This window comes from Orbicella franksi, chromosome 12 (genome assembly GCF_964199315.1).
Source record: "Orbicella franksi chromosome 12, jaOrbFran1.1, whole genome shotgun sequence".
Classification (NCBI taxonomy): Eukaryota; Metazoa; Cnidaria; class Anthozoa; order Scleractinia; family Merulinidae; genus Orbicella; species Orbicella franksi.
The window spans coordinates 19,921,008-19,946,261 of NC_138156.1; the positions used below are offsets into that span (position 1 = coordinate 19,921,008).

The 25,254-nt window shown below is 39.3% G+C and overlaps 2 protein-coding genes and 1 long non-coding RNA gene across 5 annotated transcripts in view; 1 reads left to right on the top strand and 2 right to left on the bottom strand.

Annotated features, from left to right (window-relative positions):
• Positions 1-616: 616 nt before the first annotated feature.
• Positions 617-22,242, bottom strand: LOC145462555 (E3 ubiquitin-protein ligase ZNRF3-like). 3 transcript variants are annotated; one of them, XM_081446104.1, is made up of 13 exons: positions 21,676-22,242; positions 17,050-17,086; positions 16,045-16,540; positions 10,956-11,081; positions 9,673-9,747; positions 6,389-6,474; positions 5,283-5,337; positions 4,702-4,788; positions 4,113-4,139; positions 3,327-3,521; positions 2,399-2,501; positions 1,700-2,092; positions 617-883 (listed from the first exon to the last, which is right to left on the bottom strand). In XM_081446104.1, the coding sequence occupies exons 3-13, from the start codon at positions 16,249-16,251 to the stop codon at positions 846-848; spliced, it is 1,392 nt and encodes a 463-aa protein (XP_081302230.1). In that variant the 5' UTR covers positions 16,252-16,540; positions 17,050-17,086; positions 21,676-22,242; the 3' UTR covers positions 617-845. The 3 variants fall into 3 exon arrangements, with proteins under 3 accessions (XP_081302230.1, XP_081302232.1, XP_081302229.1); XM_081446106.1 differs by lacking the exons at positions 17,050-17,086; positions 21,676-22,242 and adding an exon at positions 19,523-20,773; XM_081446103.1 differs by lacking the exon at positions 21,676-22,242 and having other exon boundaries at positions 17,050-20,773.
• Positions 2,103-25,254, top strand: part of LOC145462570 (uncharacterized) — a 28,721-nt gene continuing 5,569 nt past the window's right edge. The window contains exons 1-2 of the long non-coding RNA XR_014041216.1: positions 2,103-2,316; positions 10,248-10,326. This is a non-coding gene — a long non-coding RNA (uncharacterized LOC145462570). The remainder of the gene's footprint in view (positions 2,317-10,247; positions 10,327-25,254) is intronic.
• The window catches only part of LOC145462558 (RING finger protein 215-like), an 11,932-nt gene continuing 10,076 nt past the window's right edge, over positions 23,399-25,254 (bottom strand). Inside the window, exon 11 of the mRNA XM_081446110.1 lies at positions 23,399-25,254. This exon is cut by the window's right edge and continues 168 nt beyond it. Coding sequence (XP_081302236.1) covers positions 25,226-25,254 — 29 coding nt within the window. The 3' untranslated portion in view covers positions 23,399-25,225.

Consider the following 25,254-nt stretch of genomic DNA (forward strand, 5'->3'; position numbering starts at 1 on the left):
AACAACGCCTGGCACACCTACCCTCGGATTGGGAAATAAAGTAGAGCTTGATCGCCGGTTGCTGGCTTTGCGCAAGAAACAAAACTTTTCCTGCCGTTACTCTCAAACGTTAAACATGATTCCTTTGAGCCGTGATAACAGAACTAACTAGCACAACGCTTTTCCGAGACTGCTACGCGCGTACACAAATCCCGGGGTACTCCTCTATATAGGCTATTAATATAGGTGTGGGCTTCCCCAAAGGGTAGGGTTTTTAGCTGTTTTGGTCTGAATTTTTTTTATTACCATTTTGGTCTGAAATTGGATGTTTTTCACTCTGGCTTGGCACTGAACATTTTGTTTACAAGGAACTATCTTTTCGCGCCAACATTGTTACCGTTCTTGAATGTTTACGCAGATGGAAATCATTTCTGGTTGACTGCCTCATATAATAGAGCCGTGTAGTAATTTTAGAGGTCCGAAACTTGGTATTGATTTTTGGCTCAGGTCTGAAATAGGCTATGGAAAATCACAGATTTTGGTCGGACATAGAGTACAGGTTTCAGGGTTCGGGCCACTTATCGCCAATCAAAACGTCAGGGAATACCATCCCGGGACACGAATAAATAAAAGCATGTTAAAGCAAAAGATAACTTTAATTTTTCTCCATATAAGCAATTCAAATTCGTCAATGTTAAATCTATTAAATAAGATGGATCAGGAAAAAAAGAACTCCGAAAATAGATTTATAGTCCAATGTACTCTGTATATTTACAACTAAGCGTTCTGCTAATAAATTTTCTTTCCTTTTTGTTAAAAAGCGCAGCCTCATTGTCCTGATTCGGCTGCACGTACAGAGTAGTGGGTCATACTATGTCCTCTTGCGACACATCCAGCATGTCGGCTGCGAAGACAAAGAACACAAATATAGTTACGTACAGGAATTTAAAAGTTGCGTCAATGCACACATCCACGAACAAAGTCGAGTAGTCTCTTCCAGGCGCTTAGTTAGTTGGGGCGCAGGGCGAAAATTGGCACATGAAAAAAGAGGGTAGAAGCTCCTCGCACCAAGCCTCTCTCCTGTATTTCGCTCCGCTTTTTGTTTTTTTCGCACAACGCACCAACTACCTGAACGTGTGGAAGAGGCTAGAACTCAAGTATCAGCCTTAGTATGGATAGGATTAAGTAAGAAGTTAACAGGTTTAATTTCCATCCCCGACTTCAAAATGCCTTATCTCGCACTGCTTACTTATAAACTAGGTAATTTTGCGAGACAAAGGATGGTGTTACTTGAACTTAAATTTCATTTTTTTTTGTTTCAGTTTGTAATGCAATACACACGTTCATTGCATCCGAACTTCCTTATCAAAGAGGACAGCTTATGAAGGCTGCCTAGGGTCATGCTCCTTTATATCTAGAGGTTATTCATGATTTTTCGTATACATGTATCCTTTCCCATGTGGTTTTATAACTCCAGAGTAATGTGAAAGCTTCAAAGTAAGCTGATTTAACTCTTGTTGGGGATTAGATATAACCCCCTTCTGGCCCGGGATGTTCAAAAGATGGATAACGCTATACTTCGGATAAATCACTATCCAGCGGATAGCGTGTTTTGCTTTCTTAAAACTTATCCAGTGGATAGCGATTTATCCGGTGGATAGCGTTATCCAGCCTTCGAACAACCGGGGTCTAAAAAAGATCAAAAGGGAGAAAAGCTTACCTGTAATTGGAGCCACTACCACAACCTGGTGGGTGTAACTTTTTCTTTCCTCGTATGGTGACATATATCCTTGCGAACTAACACTCCTTAGAGACGCTGATGAAGCGCGATTTTCGGAGTCCGTTCTCAGTTCTTGTAGAGATATGCTATTCCTTTCTAATTGTCCTTGCGAAGACGATAAGTTCACTACAGTACATGACTGAGAATTGCTTTCATTGCTATCGGCGCCAGTGGATAAATTTTGCGTTGAATTGTGTGTTGGAGTTTCGGGTATGTATTGCGCTATACTACTCATTGATGAACGAATGCTATCCGTATTAGACAGACATCTCCCGCAACGTCTTGTAAACCAATGACGAGCTCTCCTTGGCTTATTTGTTGTCCCCTCTCTCTCTGAAAAAAGAACAAACGAAGAGCTGTCAGGAAAACAACCATAGACCATAGAGTCTAGATGTTATCGCAAAATTCTTGAGACTCCGTTTGCGACTTTGCACGCCTTGCGTGTCCGATAAAACGGTAGCGCGCATTGGAAGAAAATCAGCCAATAGCAAGGCTTCTTTGCTGGCGTAAAAATTCAAAGATGGCGGACCCGCACGTGTTGTTTTATTGCAAGAAAAGTAAGTAACATACTCACAAAAGTACTGTTTACACGTTATTTACGGTGACATAGAGGTAAAACTGAACCCATGTCTTCCTTACCTACTATATTGAGCATACACAAGGGGCATGTGTAATTTGATAACAGCCACGGGTCTACACAATCTTTGTGAAACTCATGCCGACAAGGAACTATTCTGACATCCTGGAAAAGGAACAAGGTTTATAGGGTTAGGAAAAAGTACTTGAGAACTGAGTCAAAAACCGTACACACTGGTTTAAAAGCTGACCGTTAGATGCTAGTCTTGCTTTACAGTTGCTGGCTTTTTAAAATTATGTTCTCTCTGCACGGCTATGGGACACGGGCATGTAAACTTACTTTCGAAGGAATTTCAGAAACAAGATTTCCACGGAAGCTTTCTTTTCTTAACTGATTTTTTTTGCAACATTTTGAGAGGATCTGAAGCATTTTTAAAATGTGTGCTTTTTTCACTTATAATGGTCCACATTGTGTATGTAGATGTTCACTTATGAATGGGACCATACAATCCAACATCAGATAACCCTAAGAATGCACCAACACTTGACTAACTCAAACTCTAAGCTAACTTAAAGGAGCTCAGTCACGGTTTGCGCATATTGAAACGTTCAGCCTCAAGTTTTCAAATTTGTCGTTTGTAATCTGTGTTAATGTTCTTTATCCTTAGCCATCCTTGTTCCCTTATGGTTTATCATTATGTCTTTGGTGTTTTTCTATCTTACTGAACTGTTATTTTCAGGTTTCCTACCATTTAAAGGTAATTATCCTTAATCCTTTAAACTAATCCTTTCCCTAAGTTAACCTAAACCCTTCACACAGACCCAAATCCCGGGGAGAGGGACATCGATGCTTGTCAGAAAATTTTAATTGTGGTGATGACACCTTGACACCACTGCTTTTCATGAACCATTAAAGGTATGCAAAGCCAAGCTGAGGACTTACTATAAGCTAAATTTTGATATTACGTATAAAAAGGAACATGTAATTTACCTGGCCATCTTTAAATTTTTCTAAGCATATAACACACTTGGAATTGGTTCCATCAGACTGTGCTGACAGTGTACTCTCAGTGTCGCTAATGTTGCCATTTTCTTCTCGTGTACTTGACGAATCTGATGACTCTACATGGTACTTCCTAGTCTCCATTCTTGATAATGCATGTAAAGCCATTCTTGTGAGAGAGGACTATAACAAGAAAAAGTAAGCACACAAAGGTCAATAGAAGGCAATGATTTGTTGCACTGTGAAATAAGGCTTTATTGTGTGAGATCTTGGACTTTTATGTCCAATTTTAGTTTGGGACAACAGTTAATAAAATGGTCTGATTTGAGATAGAGATCCCTGTTACCAACATTCTATTGTCATAAATATTGTAGGACTTAAAATAAATTTATCACATCGATCTTACGGTAATTTGGCATGTGAAATACATGTGCAGGGCTATAGCTAGTAACAAGTAAACCAAGGCATTTGGCAAGTATTTTTGTTTTCATTTTTTGTTGTCTATAGTCATCATAAACACCCTAGAAACCTGGGATGAGAATTTAACCATAGACATTATGTCAGCCATAATTTCTCCATGGACATTGCCTCAGTTTTGTGGCTATGGCCCTGATATGGGAAATAATGGTACAAAATTTCATTTTAACTAAAAATGTCAAATTATACAAAGTCATGTACAGTGATGGAAAAGGTATCTTCAAAAGAAAAACAAAGGAAATATTAATTGCTAAGATTAGCATTTACAACACAAACAGTTAAAATTATGATTCCTACCTCCTTTTGCTTTTGTCTCCATTTAATCTATAAAAAAGGAAATAACTTGCAATTACTGTTGATTTAAAACCTGACAGCTCTATGTTGTTTAAACCAGAGTTGGGATTCTCATTTCTAGAAAGCTGATGAGGCATACATGTATTTCAAAGTACCTATTACAGTGGAATCCTGATTTTCAAAATCTTATTTCAAATCTTTCAATTATTATCTGAAGCAAGGTTTTGTTTCCTTGGCTAAAATGTTGAGTGACATTGTGCAGTTCCAGACAATATCCATAGTACCCCACAGAAGGGAGTGGAATTTCCTGGGGGTAGGGGGTTGGGGTTCCGTAAGGCCAAAAAATGTTGCAAAATGTATGAGTTTCCAGAGGGGTGGGGTGGGGGGTCTTAGAAAAAATCCCTTCTCTGGGGAAGGTATGGATATTTTATGGAACTACACAATCTGCTGTGGAACTGGGCATGGCCACTATTCACATAAATTCAAAAATAAATATTCAAAATTCAAAAATAAATATTCAAAATTCAAAAATAAATATTCAAAATTCAAAAATAAATATTAGTTTGAAAAGCTAATTGACCTTTAAGCCTACCTTTAAGAGTAAGATAAAACAGATGATAGAGACCAGAATGAAAAAAGTCATGAAGATAACCATGTCAAAGTATTCATTGGAGGCTCTCTATAAAAGAAAAGGAAAGGTTAGCTGCAAATAATGTTAACAATTATTGGAAAATCTTGAGCAAAATATCATGATTTGTCAGGGGCAGGCAGATCAAGTATTTGCCAAAGCCAAAGACTCAAGCAAACAGTTGATCTGCAATAAGCTGACAAATCACGATATCTTGCAATAACTGGGTTCAATAATTTTTCATCATTTGATCACCAGGTTTGTTTGAATCATATTTAAATCACTCTCATGGCTCAGGGAAGCGATCTGCCATTTTTCACCCAAGAGCATGGTTGCGACCATGTACAAGCCAAATATTATTTGCGGGAAAACACATTTAGACAGTAATGTGCATGAACATGCCATTATTTGCAGGCAGTTATTTGCAGGTCACATGGTGGGCTCTTGAGCCAATGAAAATGAAGAAAATATGATAATGCCTAATCATTGTCACTGTGTTAATGGCAAAATTAATATCATTCAAAGGCAAAGCAATCCAGTCATACCTGAGGAGTGTAGCCTGCCACACTGTATTGAATTCTTGCCCTTGAAACTCTTTGGCTGTTAAGGGAGTAGAAGTAAATGTCAGAGAAAAAGCAGCATAACAGAAATCGCCATGCAAGGAAACAAACACTAAACCTGGTTTAGTCTCTTTAAATAATATATCAATGGCAATTAACTTGTTTATGATAACAAAGGATTTTCAACACCGGTCCTGGTTAATCAAAGGATGTGTAATGCTATTTACTAGATAAATCAATATGAAGTGGCAAAATGTTATTAAAACTGCATAGCTTTCTACAAAATGTACTAGATTGTGGTTTATCCGATAGATAGTGTGATCCACTCTTTGAAAAACTAGAACTTGATCACTAAGATATATCCCCACAAATCTATGGACCATCTTAAAAAAAAATATTCATATGTACACTCTTCTTGTACCTACATTAATATATTTATATTTAGAAAATAGCTTCGCAAAACACTAGTAAATTAGCTTAAACCATGTTTCCATAACTCTATAGAAAAAATGTTTTCTTCAAGCTAACTGTTTTTAAGATACAGTGTAAAGAAAATACTTTGTCTTTGTTTCTAGAAAGTACTTTGTCTCTGTTTCTGTAGAAGTATAGAAGCACTTGTGATGTTGGGACAACTTCGCACAGTTGAGAAAATACAGGAAATGTTTTCTTTTTCTCATAGATATTGTACTTGAACTTAACCCAAATCCTGTTGTGTTTTTTGCCGATGAAGGGCAGCCAGCTATTTGAATGTTAACCAGGGTGGTAGCAAGTAAGATCCATACCGAGGCATTTGTCTCGAACATTGCTTTTTGTTGTTTTTGTCATCATAAACCCCCTTATTACTTAGAAAGAGAATTAAACCATGGACATTGCCTCGGTCATAATTTTGTGATGGACATTGCCTCAGCCATAATTTTTTTCTGGCTACGGCCCTGTTAACTCATTTACGAAGTACTTAACCCTCATGCTTTAATATGTTGCATGATAATAATAATGTTGTGAATATTAAGTATCATAAAATGTTTCAGCAGTTGGGCAGTTTAAATTTATCATTTATTATGTACTAAAATTTATAGACCCATTCCACTTACTTTTTTACAATATTCATCAACTTCTTGGCATCCTTTCTGTCCATTATCACCACAGGTCGTTCACTTTTGTCAGTTGCAGCATTTAACTGAAAAAAAAAAGAAAAAAAGAATAAGACATAAGGTAAAGTCTGCGTACCAGCCAAGCAGCCCATCAGGCTGGCACTTATCTACGGTTTCTGTAGCATATGGGGCAACCACAGTAGGAGTATTTTTACCCTCCTCTGGATGGGATGCTAGTCCATCGCAGGGTAACCCCCCAGCATTAAATTTGCTAGTACCCATTTATACACCTGAGTGGAGAGAGGCACTGTAAGAGAGTCTTGCCCAAGAACACAACACAATGTCCCTGGCCAGGGCTCAAACCCAGACCGCTCCGCTGCCTACACAAAGAATATGACATAAACATGGTTAAACGTGATTAACAGTACTTGTTCAAGGGATGAACATGTTACATATAAGCCACATGCCACAGTCCTATCTTTCAGCTGGTACAAAGTTAGACGCTATTGTTGAATGACACTGAGAAATTTTCTTCAGTCACTTACCCTTGGCTGTAAGAGGGTCAGACAAGGGGTTCTCTGGCATGGCTCACGAACGGAAAAAATAGAGGATCATGGATATAGAATTTCGTTTTCCCAAATCACGAAAATAAGCAAGTAAGACACTCTTTTTAATAACCTGTTCTTACACTAGAAAGAATGTTTGAAGAAAGCTAAATTGTGAAAGGCTAAGACTTTAAGTCAAGGCTCCATATTGCTGATTCACATGTCTAAGTCACTCTCAATAGACGACTCTAACCATTCGGAGGACTTGCATCTCAAAATCACATAGAACAGAGTGGTGAAATCACGAATATCGGTTAATAATTCAAGCTCACGGGTCGTGCAAAACCTTCAGATCATGGATCACAAAGCATAATTTCCTAAATTCAAGTTTCACAGAAAATAAAATCAGCTAATCACACATCAGGAGAATACCCCTGTACAACCCTCTATTAATCTAACAAGTTGAACTAGTTACACTGGTTGGTTTGGCCTCTTGGTTTATGATCACAATATTAGTTAAGTATCACCTGAATTAGGATATGATTACTCTCCTGTTGCCCTAGTTTAGATATGATTAGCGATAAGAGAATTATCTTGATGTCTGGTGCCCCACCTAATTATTAAATACTCTGAAGAACAATTGGCACAGTTTACAAAAAAAAAATGAAACATCATAGAACTGTTATGGTGTACAGACCTCAAATACAACTAATTAATGCACGGCTAAACTTATAACTAAGTCCTGTCAAAACACTGAAACTTATTTGATGCAAATAGGACACAGGTAGTCAAATGGACTCATTTAAAGGTCTCTACAAGTGACAACTTAATCATAGAAGACACATACTTTCGAAAAAAAATTGAAACTGTATTAATGCAAACATTGAAAAGTGTAATTTGTTAGCAAGAAACAGATACGTATTGAAACTGGACACCCTATGCTAGGACACACATGGGTTTAATGACTTAAACCTCTGTTGATGTAATATTTATGATTGTGGTTTATCATCCTGTAAACCCAGCCAAGTGGGTGTTTGTTTGATCAATGCCACAGGAAAATCAGAATCTCTTCTATGTCATGTGAGCACAAAATTTATGATTTGGAGCATTGGACAGAGCTGTTAATAGTTTCATTAAGGATGCATTCTTTTAGGATTTTCTGGATTAGGATCAATGATCAAAGATCATTCGGATCATGGGACTGGTTTCTCGAGAGCCCTGCAGCTTTTCTGGCGCACAAAGCCATTTTTAGTTAATCTGTATCTAAAAACAGAGAGATGTGTACACCTGAAACGTCTTGTATGAAGAGAACCTCTGTTCATATTTAGAATATGTATATGTAATAGGACTACATGCTGTCCAATTTGGAAATAATTGGATGAAAAAAAATTGCGAGGACAGCCAAAATTGGACGAGGCTGCAGGCCAAGTCCAATTTGGCTGTCTGAGGAATTTTTTGAATCCAATTATTTCCAAATTGGACAAGCATGTAGTCCTGTTACTTATTAATTATATAGCTTGTGAGGTAATACAGCTTTGCAAGGAAAACTACAGTAACTGTCTCTGAAGAAAAACAGACTGGGCTCTCAATCTTCCGAAACTTGGGAAAGCTTCGAAAATATCCGGTGATCTTCAGAGATCGCCGGAGATTGTCACAAGTCTTCAGAAATCCTGGGAAGTGTTCACATGATCTTCAGGTGATCTTCGGAAATCTTTGAAAGTGTTCGGGCGATCTTCGGAAGTACTCAAGTGATCTTTGGAAATCTTCAGAGATGTTCGGGTGATATTCGGAAATCTTTGGAAGTGTTTGGGTGATCTTCAGAAGTCTTTGGAATTGTTCGGGTGATCTCCAGAAATCTTCGGAAGTGTTTGGGGGATCTTCAGAAATCTTCGGAGGTGTTTGGGTGATCTTTGGAAATCTTCGCAAGGTTTCGTGTGGCCTTCGATAATCTTCGGAAGGTTAATAGCTTAATTTCATTGGCTGAGACAAACTGTCCTATTTTTTCCCAAATTGGACAGTTTCTGCATTTTTACTCAAAGTCCTTATTGAAAACTGTCCAATTAAATCCCAAATTGGACAGTTTTCAGAAATTAAAGGATAATAGCTGTGCTGACAATACTGGATTAACTGACTGCTATATAATTAGTGAATATAACAGCTCTGTAATCATGAGATTTGAGATTTTGCTACAGCTTTTCGGGTGCGAAAAGTTTTCGGGACCTTTGAGAAATGGGCCTCTGATGCGTTAAAAAAAACCCTGATGAATCACTACCTGCCAAAGATTCACTGGTTCTTGTGATGCACCATGATCCAAGTGATCTTGGATCACTAAACCTGATCCATATCATCCCAAAGGAATGTAGTACCCTTTGTTTCTTTTATTTGCAATGATATGAAGTGTTATTCCCCCTACTGATGTCCAACATTCAGTGTGATTTTATTTGGGAGAATTTGTACTTCTGATAACTCAAACCAGAAGTTAATTGTTTCCCTCCTCTCAGTCAAACACTGTAATTTTACCCCTGATCTCTCAAACTATTTTTCAAAACAATTTTAATTTCCCTTGGAGATTAGAAAAAGCACGATTCCACTGCACATGGCAATCAGTATGAAAAAAAGATTTCTTGTGCACTTGGGGATGAAAGACATATGGTACATGCCATCCTTTGCAACATATGTATAGCAAATTTAAAGAGTTTCTCATTAGTGTAGAAATCAAGTCTATTGTCAGTTATTTACCTCTGTTGCAGCTTCTGGATGATCTGTGATATCAAATATAATAGCTGTTGCTCCCCGTTGCATTGCTCTTTTGACCTGAAGAACAAATCATTAAAGCAATTAGAATAAAACTTTAATTTGTGCATTGATGAAGTCAAATAACCTCTTGTGGGACTGTACAAGTACATGTGCAACTCATTTGTTTAATGTTTTTCTATGGTAATTTCGTATCTGCAATGCACTTGCCAGTGGAAAATCTCTACCTAGTAGGCATGGTAGATTTTAAAACATAAATCATTACAACAGGAAAACAACTTAAGTGGGTAATTAGAGGGAGGTGCAAGGGATGTTTTCAAGCAAGGCACATTTACACTTTTGATTGTTTTGGGCACACATATGGTTTACATAAACCTGTGATTTATTCATGATGTTTTTCTCATTAAATTGGGATGATGCTTCTCCTCCATGTAAATCGATAGTCTTGTAACACGACCGTGGTAACGCCCATATTTTAGAGGTATTAGCCAGGGCAGGAATTAACCAGGGATTTGTAAGTGCATCAAGGCAACACCCTTAATGATGTTTTTATCTTCCAGGTGCGGGAATTAATTTGGAATTGATTGCATGCTTTGCTCAGCTTGGAAAACAGGGCTGTTTATCAAAGGTGCAATAAAGGTAAATAAATTACTCAGCTAGTGCAATTAAAAATAGGTTACACATAAGTTGTTTTGAAGCTAGTGTGTATTTTTTTGTAATTCTACTTTTCCATGTGGGATATATAAAAGCTATTGAGGTCTATCTTCATAGAGAGATAACTCTGCTGAGGATCAATTTTTTTTAAATGCAGCTTCAGTATAGCCTGAACAAATAAGGCTATTTGCCGAAAAAAAAAAAGAACCGCTTAACAAGGTTGGGAAAAAATATATTTTGTCAGAGTTTGTAAAAAACAATCTTACCTTCTCAACAAGCGGAACCTTTATAACTTGCTCTACCTGAAACAACTTACACAACCTGTATTTTCTCTGTTTCTCTTTTTGACTCTTGTTTTTTGTTCTTAGTCCAAATTAGACAGAAAATATTTTTAATTTGGACGAACTTGGTGAGGGAGAATGAAATCTACATTTCCATGTGGGATATATAAAAGCTGGTGAAGTCTATCTTCAAAGAGGGAGAACTCTGCTGAAGAACAATTTTTTTAAATGCAGTTTCAGTATAGCCTGAATAAATGAGGCTTTGCCCAAGAAAATGAACAGCTTAACAAGGTCGGGAAGAAAAGTTATTTTAGTTTGAAAAATCAATCTTACCTTCTCAACAAGCGTAAAGCATGGCTCATTGAGATTGTCTGGAGGCATAAGTTTGACCACGCCAACCCAGCCATATTCATAAAGATCGCCATCCTCAGATGTATTACACAGCCCCAATGGGTGAATCTGGTAGAGAGATGATTGAAAAAGGGTTTTAAAATCATTATTGTGTACAGAAAGAGTTAATACATACAGTTGAACCCCACTATTTTGAGCCTTCAGGAGAAACAAAAAATAGTTTAAAATAGTGGGAGTTCAAAATAACTGATAGTAGATTAGTGAAGGGCAAATCCAGGGAAATGATTTTGAGTTTGAAATAACCAAGTTCGAATTGGTGGGGTCCAACTGTAATTTGTAATCTACATGTACCCCTTGTGAAGTCAGACATGATGGCAAAGTCAGACACCTCTTTTAACTGAATACAAAATAAGCGCGAATAAACCTCTTGTATTTATTTATTTATTTATTTTTTTTAAAAAGAGACGTATGTACAGGAAAAAAATCTCTTGCATCATTTGGGCCAAAACAAGAGAGTTGTATAGTTTTGTCAGGGAAAAATTTCACAAGCTGAGTTTTGCAACCTGCACAATACACAAAGTTTTAGAAATTTTTCTGCCTATAAGGAGGGATTTTTAAAGACTAAAATGTGCCTGGCAGTTTTCATTAATTGCAAAGATTCAACTGTAGTGCAGCACAGTCTCTTAGAAACTCTTCAAATTAACCATACTTTTCTGGTAATAATAGGAAAAATTCGTGGAAAATTATAAAGATTGGTGTCCAGTAATTAAAATTGACTTCTCCCCTATTTTTTACTAGAGCCACATTCTTTATTTCATATGGAGACTACCACGTTAATTCAGTATAAATTCAGTATAAAGTTGTTATCTATATGTTGATTCTGCTTCACATGTCATTGGCCATGAAGCATGCATACTGTTTTCTATTTTATTTATTTTTTTCTCTCTAAATTAAATTAAGTGAATGCTGCGTTCAAGCTTTGACACAAAAGGCACCCATACTGTTGTTAATAAAAAACCAGTGATATTAAACGAAGGAAAAAAAATAAATTAATGGATTTCTTTCTTTGTCAAGAAATCTAATTTTGCTGTCTAAATAGCTGAAGAAATGAAAACGGTGTTAAAGTTTTAATCAAGGACTGCAACTTCACAAAAAGAGGGGTGGTCGGAATTTTATTTTCATTTCGAGCGCAAACATCCTTGCTACTTCACACAGGGGTGACGCAAACTTTAATACAAAGGTTATAATCAAAGGAGGAACCGAATTTAAAAGACCAAATTGATAATGAAATTTTCCCAAGCACGTTAAAGATTTCGCTGTTTCGTAAAGTTTTCCAAACTTTCAAAGTAGCACAGTTGGTTTGTGATCTGAAAAGTAGAACCTCGTAAGAATTCGACACGCAGGCATGATTTCGGTGCGAAGAAAGTGAGCAAATTAATGGCATTGGTAATAAATCAAGGACCCTGGTTACACAAACATATCGGAAACAATGTTTACACAACAAGCCATAAGAACTTGATAAAGATTTTAACGGCGAGCACCGAAACAACATGCCGTCTTTCACAAAACGGCTCAAATTACAAAACACCGAGAACGGAGAAAACTCGAACTGTCGACCTGGATTTTAGGTTTTTGCACGAAACCGGCGCAGAAACCGCAATAAGCGAACGTTTAATTACAAAGTCAGTCGGGCGAATCGGTTGCTTCGCACTTGCGTTCAATTGTGAGGTCAAATTTAATTTGACCAGGAGGGGCCGTAAATGTGCAGAGGCCCATGGTAGACAATTACTTTTCCTCTGGGATCAATTGAACTGCGAAAATGGCTATTACGAAATTACACACTTGTACAGTTTTCGAGAGAGAGGGCTCGCGTTCGAAGTTTTTCCTCTTCGCACAAGTTCACCTCCAGTCCTCATTACACGCACACTTAAACAAAATCCGTTCTTGAAAGATTGTTTTCAAAATAAAGCCCCCTCGAGCAATTATTCCGATAGCCATGTAATTATTTGAAGAGCTTCTATAAATACTAAAACAGGCATTTCAGTCTTTCTAAGAATTCTGGAAAAGCTCTTTGTCCAGCTGTGAGACTCCGCGATGGAAAATCTTAAATTCCCTGCCCTGGAAGCGCAGAAGAACAACTTTTTAATAACGTCGCCGTCAACAAAAGACCGGCCATGATACACATTGTTGTTCTGGGCGCTGATAAGCAGTGTTATTGTTTTCTCTGCTATCAGTACATCACTCGAACTGATTGACTTAATCTTCTCAGAGGAAAACGTCGCGAAACCCGAAATCACGATTGTCAAAGGGTCTTTGAGAAAAACGCTCTGGAAAAGCCATTAGTGTAATTAGTCCGAGCAATCAGCTCGGCTTCCCTACAAAGTTTAGTCTAGAGATAAAACTCTTGAAAAAGATGTTCCACGCTCGCCGAAATATTGCATATTTGTACGCGGAAATGACTGTGGCGAGGCGATAACTACCGGCCACAGAGATAGAGCGGTTCCGATGAGCGGAGCGAGAGGCCGTTTAGTGTTGTTTTATAAGGCCAACATTTGAGAAGAAAAGTGCGACAGTCGCCCCAAGCGACTATTTAGTGGACAGATAACACACGTGTTAGATCGCTTACTCGCTCTGCGAATTGTCTGGTGCAAAACAAGAGAAAACACAAAAAGGCACCAACAATAATATTAAGTACTGGCAGTTTGCTACATTGTATAAAAACAAAAAGTGAAGTCAAAAAAGAAAAAGAAAGGAAGACAACTTTTGCGTATTTTGTGTTGATATAAAAAGATATACGACTAGTAGAGTTCAACTCATTAAGTTTTGTTCAATAAAAAGCAGTAATATAGTCACTAACAATGAAGAAGTCCTATGAAATTTCGATCAGCCCCGTTGAGAAAAGAGGGTTTTTTTCGCCCTAAATAACACAATTCAAAAGGGTGAGAGCCAGGCAACGTTATAGTATTTTAGTAGTTACACCTAATTGTCGGTTTTATTAAAGCGATAAGCCTTAAACTGGTCAGTGTCCGAAAAACAAACTACACTCTCCATTTGCCATGCTCCGAATTGATTTTCCGCCGGCAATGTTAGACTTGATATCCAGTATATCGGTTCACGGGAGCACTTAGGAGCTTTCAAGTGGAAAACTAAAAAGGCTATCAACCCTTGACTGATCGTGACTACCAGTCCCTTATGGAAACGCCGCCTCAACAATAACGATCTAAAACGCTAAATGACTGTATTGTCCTCGTTTTAATTCAAGACCTTCTAGCTCCTTTAATTACGTTGAGCCAGCGGCAATAAAAGCTTTGTGTCGGGCCTGAATTGTAATTGCAAGTATTGTGCGCGCAGTCCCTCGGTGAATAAACACAACGTATTATACTCTTCGTGAGAGTAAGGGAAGTCACAGGTAGTCGACGCCGCTTTCGTTTGCTTTAATGACGTGCGAGCCACATTTTCTGTCACGTTTCAGGTTTTTGCGGTTTTAGCGTAAAGCCCCTCTTTTGTTTGCGAAACAGAGAACAAAATCTAATCATCACCCTACAAGAATACGAGGCGTGCTGTAAGTGGAATTGTATAAAGCGTCGATATTTTTGAAAGACAAATTAATTTTGGATTCGAACCAGTGTGCGCGCGGAGCATGAATTTATTGGGGGGGGTTCAGGAAATTAAATCGCGACGAAGAGTTCTGAGATTTCGGAGATTCCAAAGATTGATGTTCTCTATAAACATTAGTAAAAGTCCAGTAATCCAGCGACTAGTCTGTTGTGTAAGCAAGGAGGCTTTATCTCGGTCGAGCACGCAGGCTATTTGGCCATCGAAGATCCTATCTGTCAACCCCGAATAGCCATAAACTCATCTTCAAAAACGATAATATGCTGTTCCAGACCCTAGACCCGGTTTCAATACACACGGGTCAAGTGCTTCGAGAAGCTTTGATCGCAGTTTTACAAAGTGCAGACGGAATTTCGATTTGAGATTAGAGCGGAACCCGCGCAAATGAATAGAATCTCGCTGTTTTTTATTTGCTACCGGAGTCATTGCTGAAGGAATTAAATGATGAGGGGGTTGCAAGGCCGCTTGTGTTCCGCAAAGAAAAGAGGAAGCACTTTTGAGGTGAAAATTAGCTTCATTCATTGCCTGTCTAGTGAGGCAAGCGCGCTCTTGAGCTCAAAAGGCTTCGTATTTCCGGCATGCAAATAAATGTCGCTTCGACAAATCTTGCCGAGAGTACACAGAAGTGACCTATCGACCCCTTCCTTTAGAAACATTGGCGTGTTTAAGAGGAATACTTAAAGCTGTTCAACCCGAGCAAACGATAAAGCAAAGCCTGGATAAATCCGAGGGAACGCACACGCGAAACCAAAACATTCCGCCGCTCGCAAGTCGGAAACCAGCACAATGCGATTAAAAAACTTCAAGGTAATTGATTACAGGCTAGCGAAATACAGTCACGTCCGTCCACATTGAAGCTACTACACATACAAGCGCTCGTGTATTTTTCAAAAATAAACACAATAGATCGCCGTGCCTCCAAATCGCCAAAAACGGAAAGGAAGGAATTAGTCAGAGATAAAAGAATTGCCCTCGATCTTGAGCGCGATCGCGCGATCGAAACCACGAGCAAATTTCTCGTGAAGTGAAATGAACACTTGTAGATTGCGCTCGTACTCAACAAAGGCGAGCAGTATTAACTCGGATCGCGGACAAAAACGGTTTTCTCTCGTGACAGCACTTGAGTGTAATTATAATTATGGCAAGACCAATGCCAGGGCTTTCAATGAAAGCGATCGTTGTACTCATTAAATCGAGCCAACAACAAGTGAAGCGTCGCACTTCAATATGTCATGCATGCGGGGGTTTTTGACCGGCTCTAGGTAAACAAATCGAAAATACTCCCTCGGCAAGATCCCACGCTAAAAAGGAATATTGTCAAAAGTACAACTTCTCCGAAGCGAATTGAGATAAACAAAACCGCAAAAGAGTGGCTGATCGTGGCAGAAATTTGTTCGCCTTCGGTTGGTGTTAAGCCAAAGCCTCCGCTGAACATTTTAAGTAGCAGAAAGCTTACCTCAAGTATGTCCCCTTCGGCGCTCGTGGCAGCTCCTGCGTTTGAAAACTTGCCTTCCAGTTCATAAGTATGCGTTGTGTAATCCCCTCCAGAAGAATGCTCGTAAATCACAACTTCCACAAGAGCTTTCTCGAGCGCGAGTGTCACACTCGGCCACGCGTGAAGAAGCACTAACAGCGGCCAAGCGAGCGCCGAGAAAATTTTCATCGCAAGTCCAGGCAAAATTTACTAGTAACTCTGTGAAGTTTGGTCCAATTCAGCGCTAGAGTCGATTCAGCATTGCCGTGGACGAGCACGGCCGCGTAGCTTGTTATTAAAGTGTTCCTCGACCGCAGGACCGCTTCAGGAGGTGATTCCTTTGGGGGTAGTCGCTGTTTATGGGCACAGTTGAATATTACTCGTGTGCTTTTTGTTATTGTTCCAATGCGCACCGCGCCGCTGCTTCTGCTGCAAGCTGACCGCCACAAGGACCGCCTCTGTCTATCAATCACTTAATCTGTCAAAAAATAATTAAAAAATCATTAATGGTTTGGCCTGGTGGATTAACTTAACTTTTCCCGAATAACAAAGTGCCTCGGACGCCCTCAATCGGCTGGCTCGGCTAAATTGGCTGAGCAAATGTGTCTATTACCAACAGCTCACAAGAACCTTCATCCAATGCCTCACTTAACCAGTTGAAAGCGCACCGCTGTTCAACAAAGGGACCGAGTGCGAAATATTAAAACTTGCAAAGGCGGAGCTTGGAAAGCTCTCATTTATCTGCCCTCTTTGTGCGTTTTTTATTGCAATGCTAATTAAATAATCCGAAGAGAACGGAGAGATCGTTCTTGAAAACGGACCGACCGGCTTAGAGCCTTTTACGTTCTGCCGTGTCATTGTGCTGTAAAGTTCCGCAGTGTTTGGTGATTGTTCATCGTCGTTCATTACGCGAGGGAGGTTATTAAAATATCAATGTTTCACCTAAGCGGATTTTATGCGTTTTACAAAATTTCACTAGCTACCAACCCTGATGAGCTTGTATCCTTTCCTGTTGTTTTCATTTCTAAAAAAAAAATTAAAAAAATCAAACAAAAATGCGTGGAAGGCAAAGTTTCTGTAACTCTCTTTGACCTAAGTTTTTCAGTGCAAGTGTATATGGATATATATATATATATATATATATATATATTTTTTTTTTTTTGCTTGACAATTTACCCATAGAGCCATTTTAATATTTTATGGCTCAGTGTCCTTTGCTGAAAACCGCTCCAATAAAGCTCTGGGAAATATAATTGAGCCAAGCCGCGCGTTGGTGAATAGCCGTCGTTAATTGAAACTTTGTTTCACCGCAATAGCCCTAATAACGACAGGAAAATAACATTATTGCCGACGAAATTAACGTGAACAAGTTCCGACCCGTTCCGAAATTTCAATCCCGCGAATAAGCTGCGCTAAGCGCTCCTGACACGGTGTGTTTCGTTGTTGATTACAAGTGAAATCGAACCCCGAGGGCCGGAGTGGAAAGAAGTACTATGAAAAATCTTGAATAAACACCGTCGCCGGGAACAGACGATGCACTAAATATTCATTCGGCCAATTTATTGTCTAGCGACTCAAACCAACAGTTTTTAATCGCCCATTTACAGCGCGACATGTGGCACATTAGGTTTTAAAAGAGGCGTGAGGCGCTTTCAGCGCGTATTTTTGCTCGCTCTTCGGTCTGTCGTTGGATAAATTTACGCTCTCTTTCTCGCCCTCAAGTGAGATTTGGACGTCCAACTTCTGTGTAAATACTCTAATCGAGCTCACTCGACATCGGAAAATCGAACCCAAATGTTGGCACTCCGTCACAAGGGAAAAATTCGCGCGGGAATTTATGATGAACATAAAGAAAACAGTTTCAGTAAACAAATTACTTTTAAAAGAGCTTTAAAATGAGTCACCGCAGTTGCGCTCATAAATATGTTGCGCTAAAGTATGACGAGTGCAATTCCTTCATTTGTCGCCCAGTTCAGTTGAACAGGTTTTTAAGAGCGCTAAGTTAATGAAAAAGGCTAATTACGCAGGGTTCGAAATTAAATTTCACACCGCTCTGACACGGAAAGTGGAAGTGGTTCAAGTAACATGGCAGTAAAAAAAATAAGCGATTTCATGCATTTTTAAGTTTATTAATTGCTGAGCGTAGTGGCGACGCCGCGGTGTCTCGAGTTCACAAGCTTTGCGTTTTATCCAATACTGTTCTGTCCATTCCTGTTAGCTCTTCAAAATTGAGCGATTTTGTTTAACAAATTAGTTTGGCAGCTTGGGTGATGTAATGCTCAAAAGGCTGTTTTCAGGGTTTTATGCTACGTGATTTTGTAAAGGAAGTTGTCCGTGAGGTTGAGAAGTCGTGTTACTGCTTTAGATGGTTTCATCGGTTTGGTATATTGGCCTGTTATGGGTCTGTTATCTTGACGCAAGCGGACTCGAGTTACGTTTTCTTTTGTCCGTTTTCCTCCGCAAACACTCAAATGGGCGCACTGAATTAGAAAGTGAAGGAAACTTTATAGCGCTCCAAATAACTCATTATCTTAAGAGAGCGTGTTATCGAATTGATGTGCGCTACAAAGGGCGCCGATATTTGCCCGTTTTGGCTTTCTTCCGATGGATTAAAATAGCGAAGAATTAATAAATTGCCAAGAAAAAGCGAGCTGACTTCAAGGTTGCTTGACCGTGAGGTATTTTCCTCAAAATAACACAGGCACGCGTTTGAAATTCTGGATAGTTTTAATAAGGAAAACTGTAGGGAGTTGATCGGCGGGCGAGCGGAATGTTCATCAAAAAGGTGAATGATTTTACCATAAATTTTTTAAATTGACTATCGTTGCCCAAGTGCTTCCTTTCGGCAGAGCTTGGCTCGTCTAGACCGCCTGATTGCCTTCCTTCGCTAAGCAAACAGTGGAAAGTTTCATACGAATTCGCCGGTTTTGAAATCACTTTGCGGTTTCATCGCCCGAGCTGCGCGCACGAAACATGACGTTGAACGTTTTGTTTGGTCCTTTGACTTGTTATTTCTTTAAACGGTTGTAAGAGCTGTTCAATCGAGCTTATGCAATTTTAATGACCCCAGTTATCATTTGAATTACATTTTGAAAGACCCAATTGCACTCTAAGCCGAAGCGGGCTGTTCTAAATAGAGTCGGTTTGTTTTGTGTTTACTTGGCCATGGGACGTACCTTTGGATTAAATTTGTAGAGTTCTGTTTAGACATAATCTTTTTTTTTATTCTGAAAAAGAATTGCTCTAAACTGAATATCGCCCAGCCGGGTCGCGGTACTTGACTATCAAACATCGCTTAACGACTTTGTCAGATTTCGTTTCAAGTGACCATTGCCGTCTTGTTGCTTTTGCGGGAAACGATAAAAACCCATCAAACAATCGATCAGGATTTCCTTATTAGTTCATCACGTGGTTTCGTTTCACAGCACAAACTTGAAAATTCCGAAATACAAAACCTCACCTTGAGTTTTAGAATCATCGCTGTGCGTGTTTACAGTCTATATTTTCGGCTTGTTCCTCTCTGTCAGTTAGAAGCTCAAACTGTAAAATTATCGCAGGTGATTGCAATATATTTCTTGTCTTGTTATGTTTCATGTGGAAGTTTAAAGGACTGTAGAACAAGCTCCAGTTAGAGAACTAACGGCAGTCCGGTGGGGTACTCCCTTATATGGGCTATAAAGGCTATTTATAGGGTATGGTCTTTGAGACCTTTGGTCTGAAATATTGTATGGTTTGTGCGCTTTGGTTTTGAATAAGTATATTTTTAGAAGAAGCTACTTCTTTATCATTGTAATTACGACTATCAACATCGAGAACGTTCAGCTCAAATTAGGTTTACACTAACCGTGTACATACCGCAACGGGCGCCACAGTGGCGTAGTCAGGTCTGAAATAATGCATCAAATTTTGGGTCTTGTCTGAAATATGCTGAGGAAAATCGCAACTTATTGAAGTGTAAAATAGGGTAAAGATTTCAAGAGGCTCGCCGCATGCCCCCCGCCCAATATTTCTCGAAGTACCCCGGGAGGGCAGACTTTCTGTCAATAGCTATTTGTATGATAAAGAAACGCCATTTATCCGTTAGGTGTTGGTATCTTTAGTGAAAATTAGCCGAAATGTTCATGGCAACCAGTATAAACGCGAGCCTTGTTGCCTGATCTTGTCTTTTTCTGCGCCAGTCTCGCGAGAGCGACAAAAACGATGGAAGAACTTTTCGTGTCTTTCCAACATCCCGCGCGGTTTGTTTTTAGCCAGTATAGCAGAAACGCGTGAGATGTTGCATTCGCGACAAAGGTGCTATTTCCATGTGGTTTACCAGTAAGTACAATAGACAACAGCTGGTTGTTGTTTTTTTTTTAAAATCGGGACGTGACTGGCATTTTCTGTTAAATTATAAAACTTAAAAACGAACGTTTTTGTCATTTTGCGGGGGCTAAATTTTACTCTGCCCTTAGTACCTAAATCTAAGGTATTTTGAGCTGTAATGAAGCTGAATACCTCCCAAATTGAACCAAAAGACAAACGTGACAAATAAAAATATTGCGGGATCGATTTTTCAAGCCGTGGGTAACCAATATCTCACGAACTCTTATAAACTAATGTAAGATAAACATCCAACATGTGGTTTACGAAGAAAATGCTATTTCGGTTTCTTTATTCCAAGAAACCTCGTCAATCGAAAGGCATGGCGGTGCCTCGAGCACCGAAAAGAAAATTGCTGTGGTGACAAATTTTTCCCAGTTCATCCGTCCGCCCGGGAAACGTGTTTCGGAAGCAGATTTTGCGTTTAGGAGGCAATATTACTGTGAAACAAAACGTTTCGCCGAAGTTTAATCGCGCGGGAAAGATGTTTCGGAACTGAAAGGTTTTTTGGAATTGTTTCAAAAACACTTTCTTGTTTCCGAGAAGTGAGAGTAGTGCTTTCGGAGAGATATTTCCAGCGCGGCAAAAGAGTAATAATATTTCCGTGTTTACCTTCCGTCGTGTTTTCGCAACTTCCCGCATGCCTCTACAATTGTCCACAGTAGAACGCTAAGAAGCTGAGCATGGGTTAGTGAGTTTAAGATCGCTCGTTTTCAGGGTGTAATTCATATTAAGCTACATGTTATATTATTCATATTAAGCGAGGCACTTTGTATGAGTACTATGTGGTATTCAGTAAGTATTATAGTGCGGGTGGTTTGGCGATGAACAAAAAAAAGCAAACAAAGGTACAGCGAGTCAGTTATGTTTCACTTGATCAGGGATTCAATGCACTACATGAGAACTAAGGATTAAGGCCAGCTGAGGACGTCTTCTTTCTCATCGTTCTTTTTTCTGGAACCCCGCATTTGTTATGTGCCTCTGAAGGGACAGGCAGACTTATCTTCAGTAAGGGAATTGTAAAGTAAATTGGTGGTAGAGGCGTGGAAGTCTACAGTGTAAAAAGAAGGGAGCTTTTGGTGAACTGCTAGTACTAGTGGCTCTCGAGATATTAAGAAACCATTCACTGACTGATTCAGGGACAGACTTACTGACTGGTCATGATACGACAGAACAATTTTGCAGTTGTCCTATGCTGTTTACAAACTGAACATGAAATAATGAAACAAAGTAAAATAACATCTTACCTACCTTGGGAGTCGAAGCATGGTGTACCGAGTTCTGTGTTTCGCGCGATATTTATGCGTGTTGCTTGTCCTAATGAGCTACAATACCTCGTTTCAAAACAGAATCACCGTTATGCGCGAGCAAGAACTGGACACGAGTGTGTGGGCGAGCGAAGGGTGCCTCTGTATTTTAAACGTGACCGGACTAAATGATTAATTAATCGATTCCTTGGCAATCTTGGGTTTGAAAACAGAAACTATGAAAAGTTTAGTCTTGTGTGAGAATTCCTGATTTCCATCAAGAGATAATGATCATGTTCTCTTGTTGCCACTTATCTTCGGCGATTTTTTAAAAAAAATTAACTGTGGCGATTCGTCACGTAGGAAGACATTAATAGGGAGCTTGAGCAAACTACGACGACGACGGCAACGAGAACGCAGCCAAACAAAAGGGTTAATGAGCAAAACAATGGCTGTACGCGTGCGTTATAAATCTTTGTACATTTTTTTGTCGTCCTCTGCAAAACAAGAACGTGAAATGACCAAGTTCTTCGTAGTCTAAGGAACAAGAACGACAACGGCTACTTTGTAACTTTTGCTAAGTATTTTTATCAAATGAATAAAGACATTATTATTATTATTAATTTTCGTATTTCCATTTGGAATTGAACGCTGTCATTGCGTATTTAGCCCGAACACGTTTTTAGAGCCATTGGTGTGCCGAACAGATCTGCACAATCACGAATTTTGCCGGTAAAATATGAATTCATTTTTTACTAGGAGTCGTCCTCGGCGTCGGCGACGTCGTTGCTTAAAGCTTCCGTACGCGGGATTCGCGCGGGACTCTCGTGGCGACGCCGATTCTAATTTCCACGTTCAATTGGAGGTACTCGAAACTGGGAAAAGAAACCGCAAGCGGCCAAACTTACTCTCTGCGGTGACAACGGCTTATTTTGGAAATAGTCGCGAGTAATTAAAAACATTATCGGCTGTTTTATGGGTCTAAACGCAATGACAAACGCCGCTTACTAGATCTATTTGCCGATTGAGGGATTCGTTGTTCTGCGGTTCCCGTTCAGTTCAGAGCAATTTAGAAATACCATCTGCTTGGTCTGACGGTAATTGCACTGCAACTCAGATTATCACAGATCCATATCTTGCAAGAGAGTCTGCAAGACAAATTTCTCATTTTCTTTCGGTGCTGTTTCTTTGTTTATTTGAGCGCGGTTTACGCTGTAAGAGAAAGTGTTTTTCTGATAACGCCCAGCGGCAAGGGAGACCGAAAAGGTTAGCAGCGTCACACGCTGGGGAAATCAAAGTAAGCCGTGCTGGTAATTAATTGATAACAAGTTTCGCAAAAAGAAGTTTTAAAAACAAATCTTATGATTCCGATCAGCGGGACTACGGCATAGAAAAACCGCCTGGGGGAAGGAAGGCTCTTAATTACCGGCACCTTCATTGGTCTTTTTCAGGCTAACAAATCTGTGCGAGAGCTATGAGGTAGCGAAAACGAGGAGAAAGAAGTAAAAAATATGTGGATATAATGCTTGTGTGATGTCCCTGAAATAACACGACAAATAACTACAGCGACACTCAAAATAATTTTGACTTTTATTGATAGAAATGATGCTTTGAAGGAGTTCATCTGTAATAAGTGACACAAGCTACTTGGAATTTTTTTGTTTGTTTTTTTGTTTTTTTCTTCCAACATTAATCGAACGTATGACCTTCCACGTAAGCAGTTGAGACGCTCTTCGACCTTTACCAAGGAGCCACAAGAGACTCTTTGACCGGGTGCTAGTCGGAAATAAACCGTTGAACTTTGTTAATTCAACGTGTTAAACATCCCAACCAGTTCTACTACTGGGACTTGTTGTGACGATGAGCTAGAACGTGTGGAAAGCATAGATTGTGTTTTGTGGTAAGCTTGGCAGAAATTCGAGAAAGATTTGGGCGTCAACCCGTTTTCTACAAACTGACTTCCAGGTATATCATAGTTAACGTATCGATAACAGAAAACATAGCATTTTTTCCATGTTGTACGCGCTACTTGTGAAACAAAACTGGCAGAATAGGTGTCAAATGAGCGCCATGATCAGGCAGTAATTTATTTGCGCTTGCGCGGAGTTTTGTAGAACGAAGACGGTAATTTGTCGATCAGTCACGGCAAATGAAAACTGAACAACTTCGCCTGCAAAGCTGTTTTTACTCAAGTATCATAACTCCGCATAAGAGCGGGTTCTAACCAAACTCACCGAAGGGAACGAGACGCGCCTACAAAACACGAATTAGACGGAAGGAACATCTGTGATAATGAAAGTTTTACTGCACCTTCAAGGTTTTAGAATATACACCGACGAAAACGTAGTACAAATACTACCAAGCCGTTACGTATCTCAAGCAGCGTCTCAACTAGAGTTCGCTCCATAAAGAAAACTAAGAGCTTTGGAGCTACTTAAAAGTTTTATAATGTACTGAAAAATATTTCGCACGCTGCAAAATTTCGGAAGGTTTTATTTTCGCATGCGTTTTTGACTGAAATTAACATCGTCCCAAATTGTGTCGCAAGTGATGTAATAGCACAAAAAGGTTGATTTCGAAAGTCGTAAGAGAAATCTTCAAAAACGTGCCGAGTGCGGTGTTTCCAGATCTTCGGGTGACTCGTAATTCATTTCCTTTGTTTGTACTTCAGTTCATCATAATCGCTTCTCCCAAAATTGGTTTGCGTGTAATCAGAACAGTCTGTCATCAGGACATTCCATTTTAGAATCGCACTATTATTCATGCCTTTGTTCAAATGAAAGCTATTTAGCACTTCTTTTGAGTCTGTAGTGATTCCTAAGGTATTCTTATTAAAAAGAAAGTTTTCGAGTACATTGCTTACAAAATATTTCGGACACTCGAAGTGTCCGAAAATTGATTCGAAATATTTACAGTATAGTGCAATAGTGGAGGCTGACACTAAGGAACTGGCATATTAAAGAGGCTCAGTCACGGCATTTTGAGTTATTTTGGCCATGGACAAAATTACCTTTAAAATGAAGGAAACCTGAAAATAATAGTTAACTAAGATAGAAAAACACCAAAGAGATAATACTAAACCATAAGGGAATAAGGATGGTTTAGGATGGAGAAGATTGACACGGATTGCAAACGACGAACTTGAAATATTGAAGCTAAACTTTTCAAAATGCGGAATCGTGACGTAGCTCCTTCAAGTGTCAAATGAGCGCCATGATGCAGGAAATGATATATTTGCGGCAAGCGTGGAGACTTCACTTGAGCACTCTAGAAGAACTTGATCGAGCACGGGGGACTGGGTACAAAATAGGAAGATAAGAGACAAAAGATCCATAAAATTCACTGCTTTATTGAGTGCATTACTGCTGCTCATTTCGATAATTTTATAAAATATACAGCTAAGCAAACCCCTCGCCATGTTTCCCAATACTTCGTGTAAATAGACTGTATCATTTCTATTCCCGTAACGCAAATTCTTCATATCTTTCCACCATAATCGCCTTCACATATCTCACAATTTCTGGTAAATCTTCAGTTCCTGTTGCCCAAAGATTTCAAACCCGAGTTGCACGACGGTAAATCT

What these genes read in the sequence shown, in the direction of transcription:
- LOC145462555 (XM_081446104.1), bottom strand. Translation starts at nt 16,251, where the DNA reads ATGAAAATTTTCTCGGCGCTCGCTTGGCCGCTGTTAGTGCTTCTTCAC. An exon ending in TTGATGAATATTGTAAAAAA is followed by an intron (nt 5,338 to 6,388) that starts GTAAGTGGAATG and finishes CTCCCTTAACAG; the next exon opens with CCAAAGAGTTTCAAGGGCAA. An exon ending in AAAAATTTAAAGATGGCCAG is followed by an intron (nt 2,502 to 3,326) that starts GTAAATTACATG and finishes TTCCTTTTCCAG; the next exon opens with GATGTCAGAATAGTTCCTTG.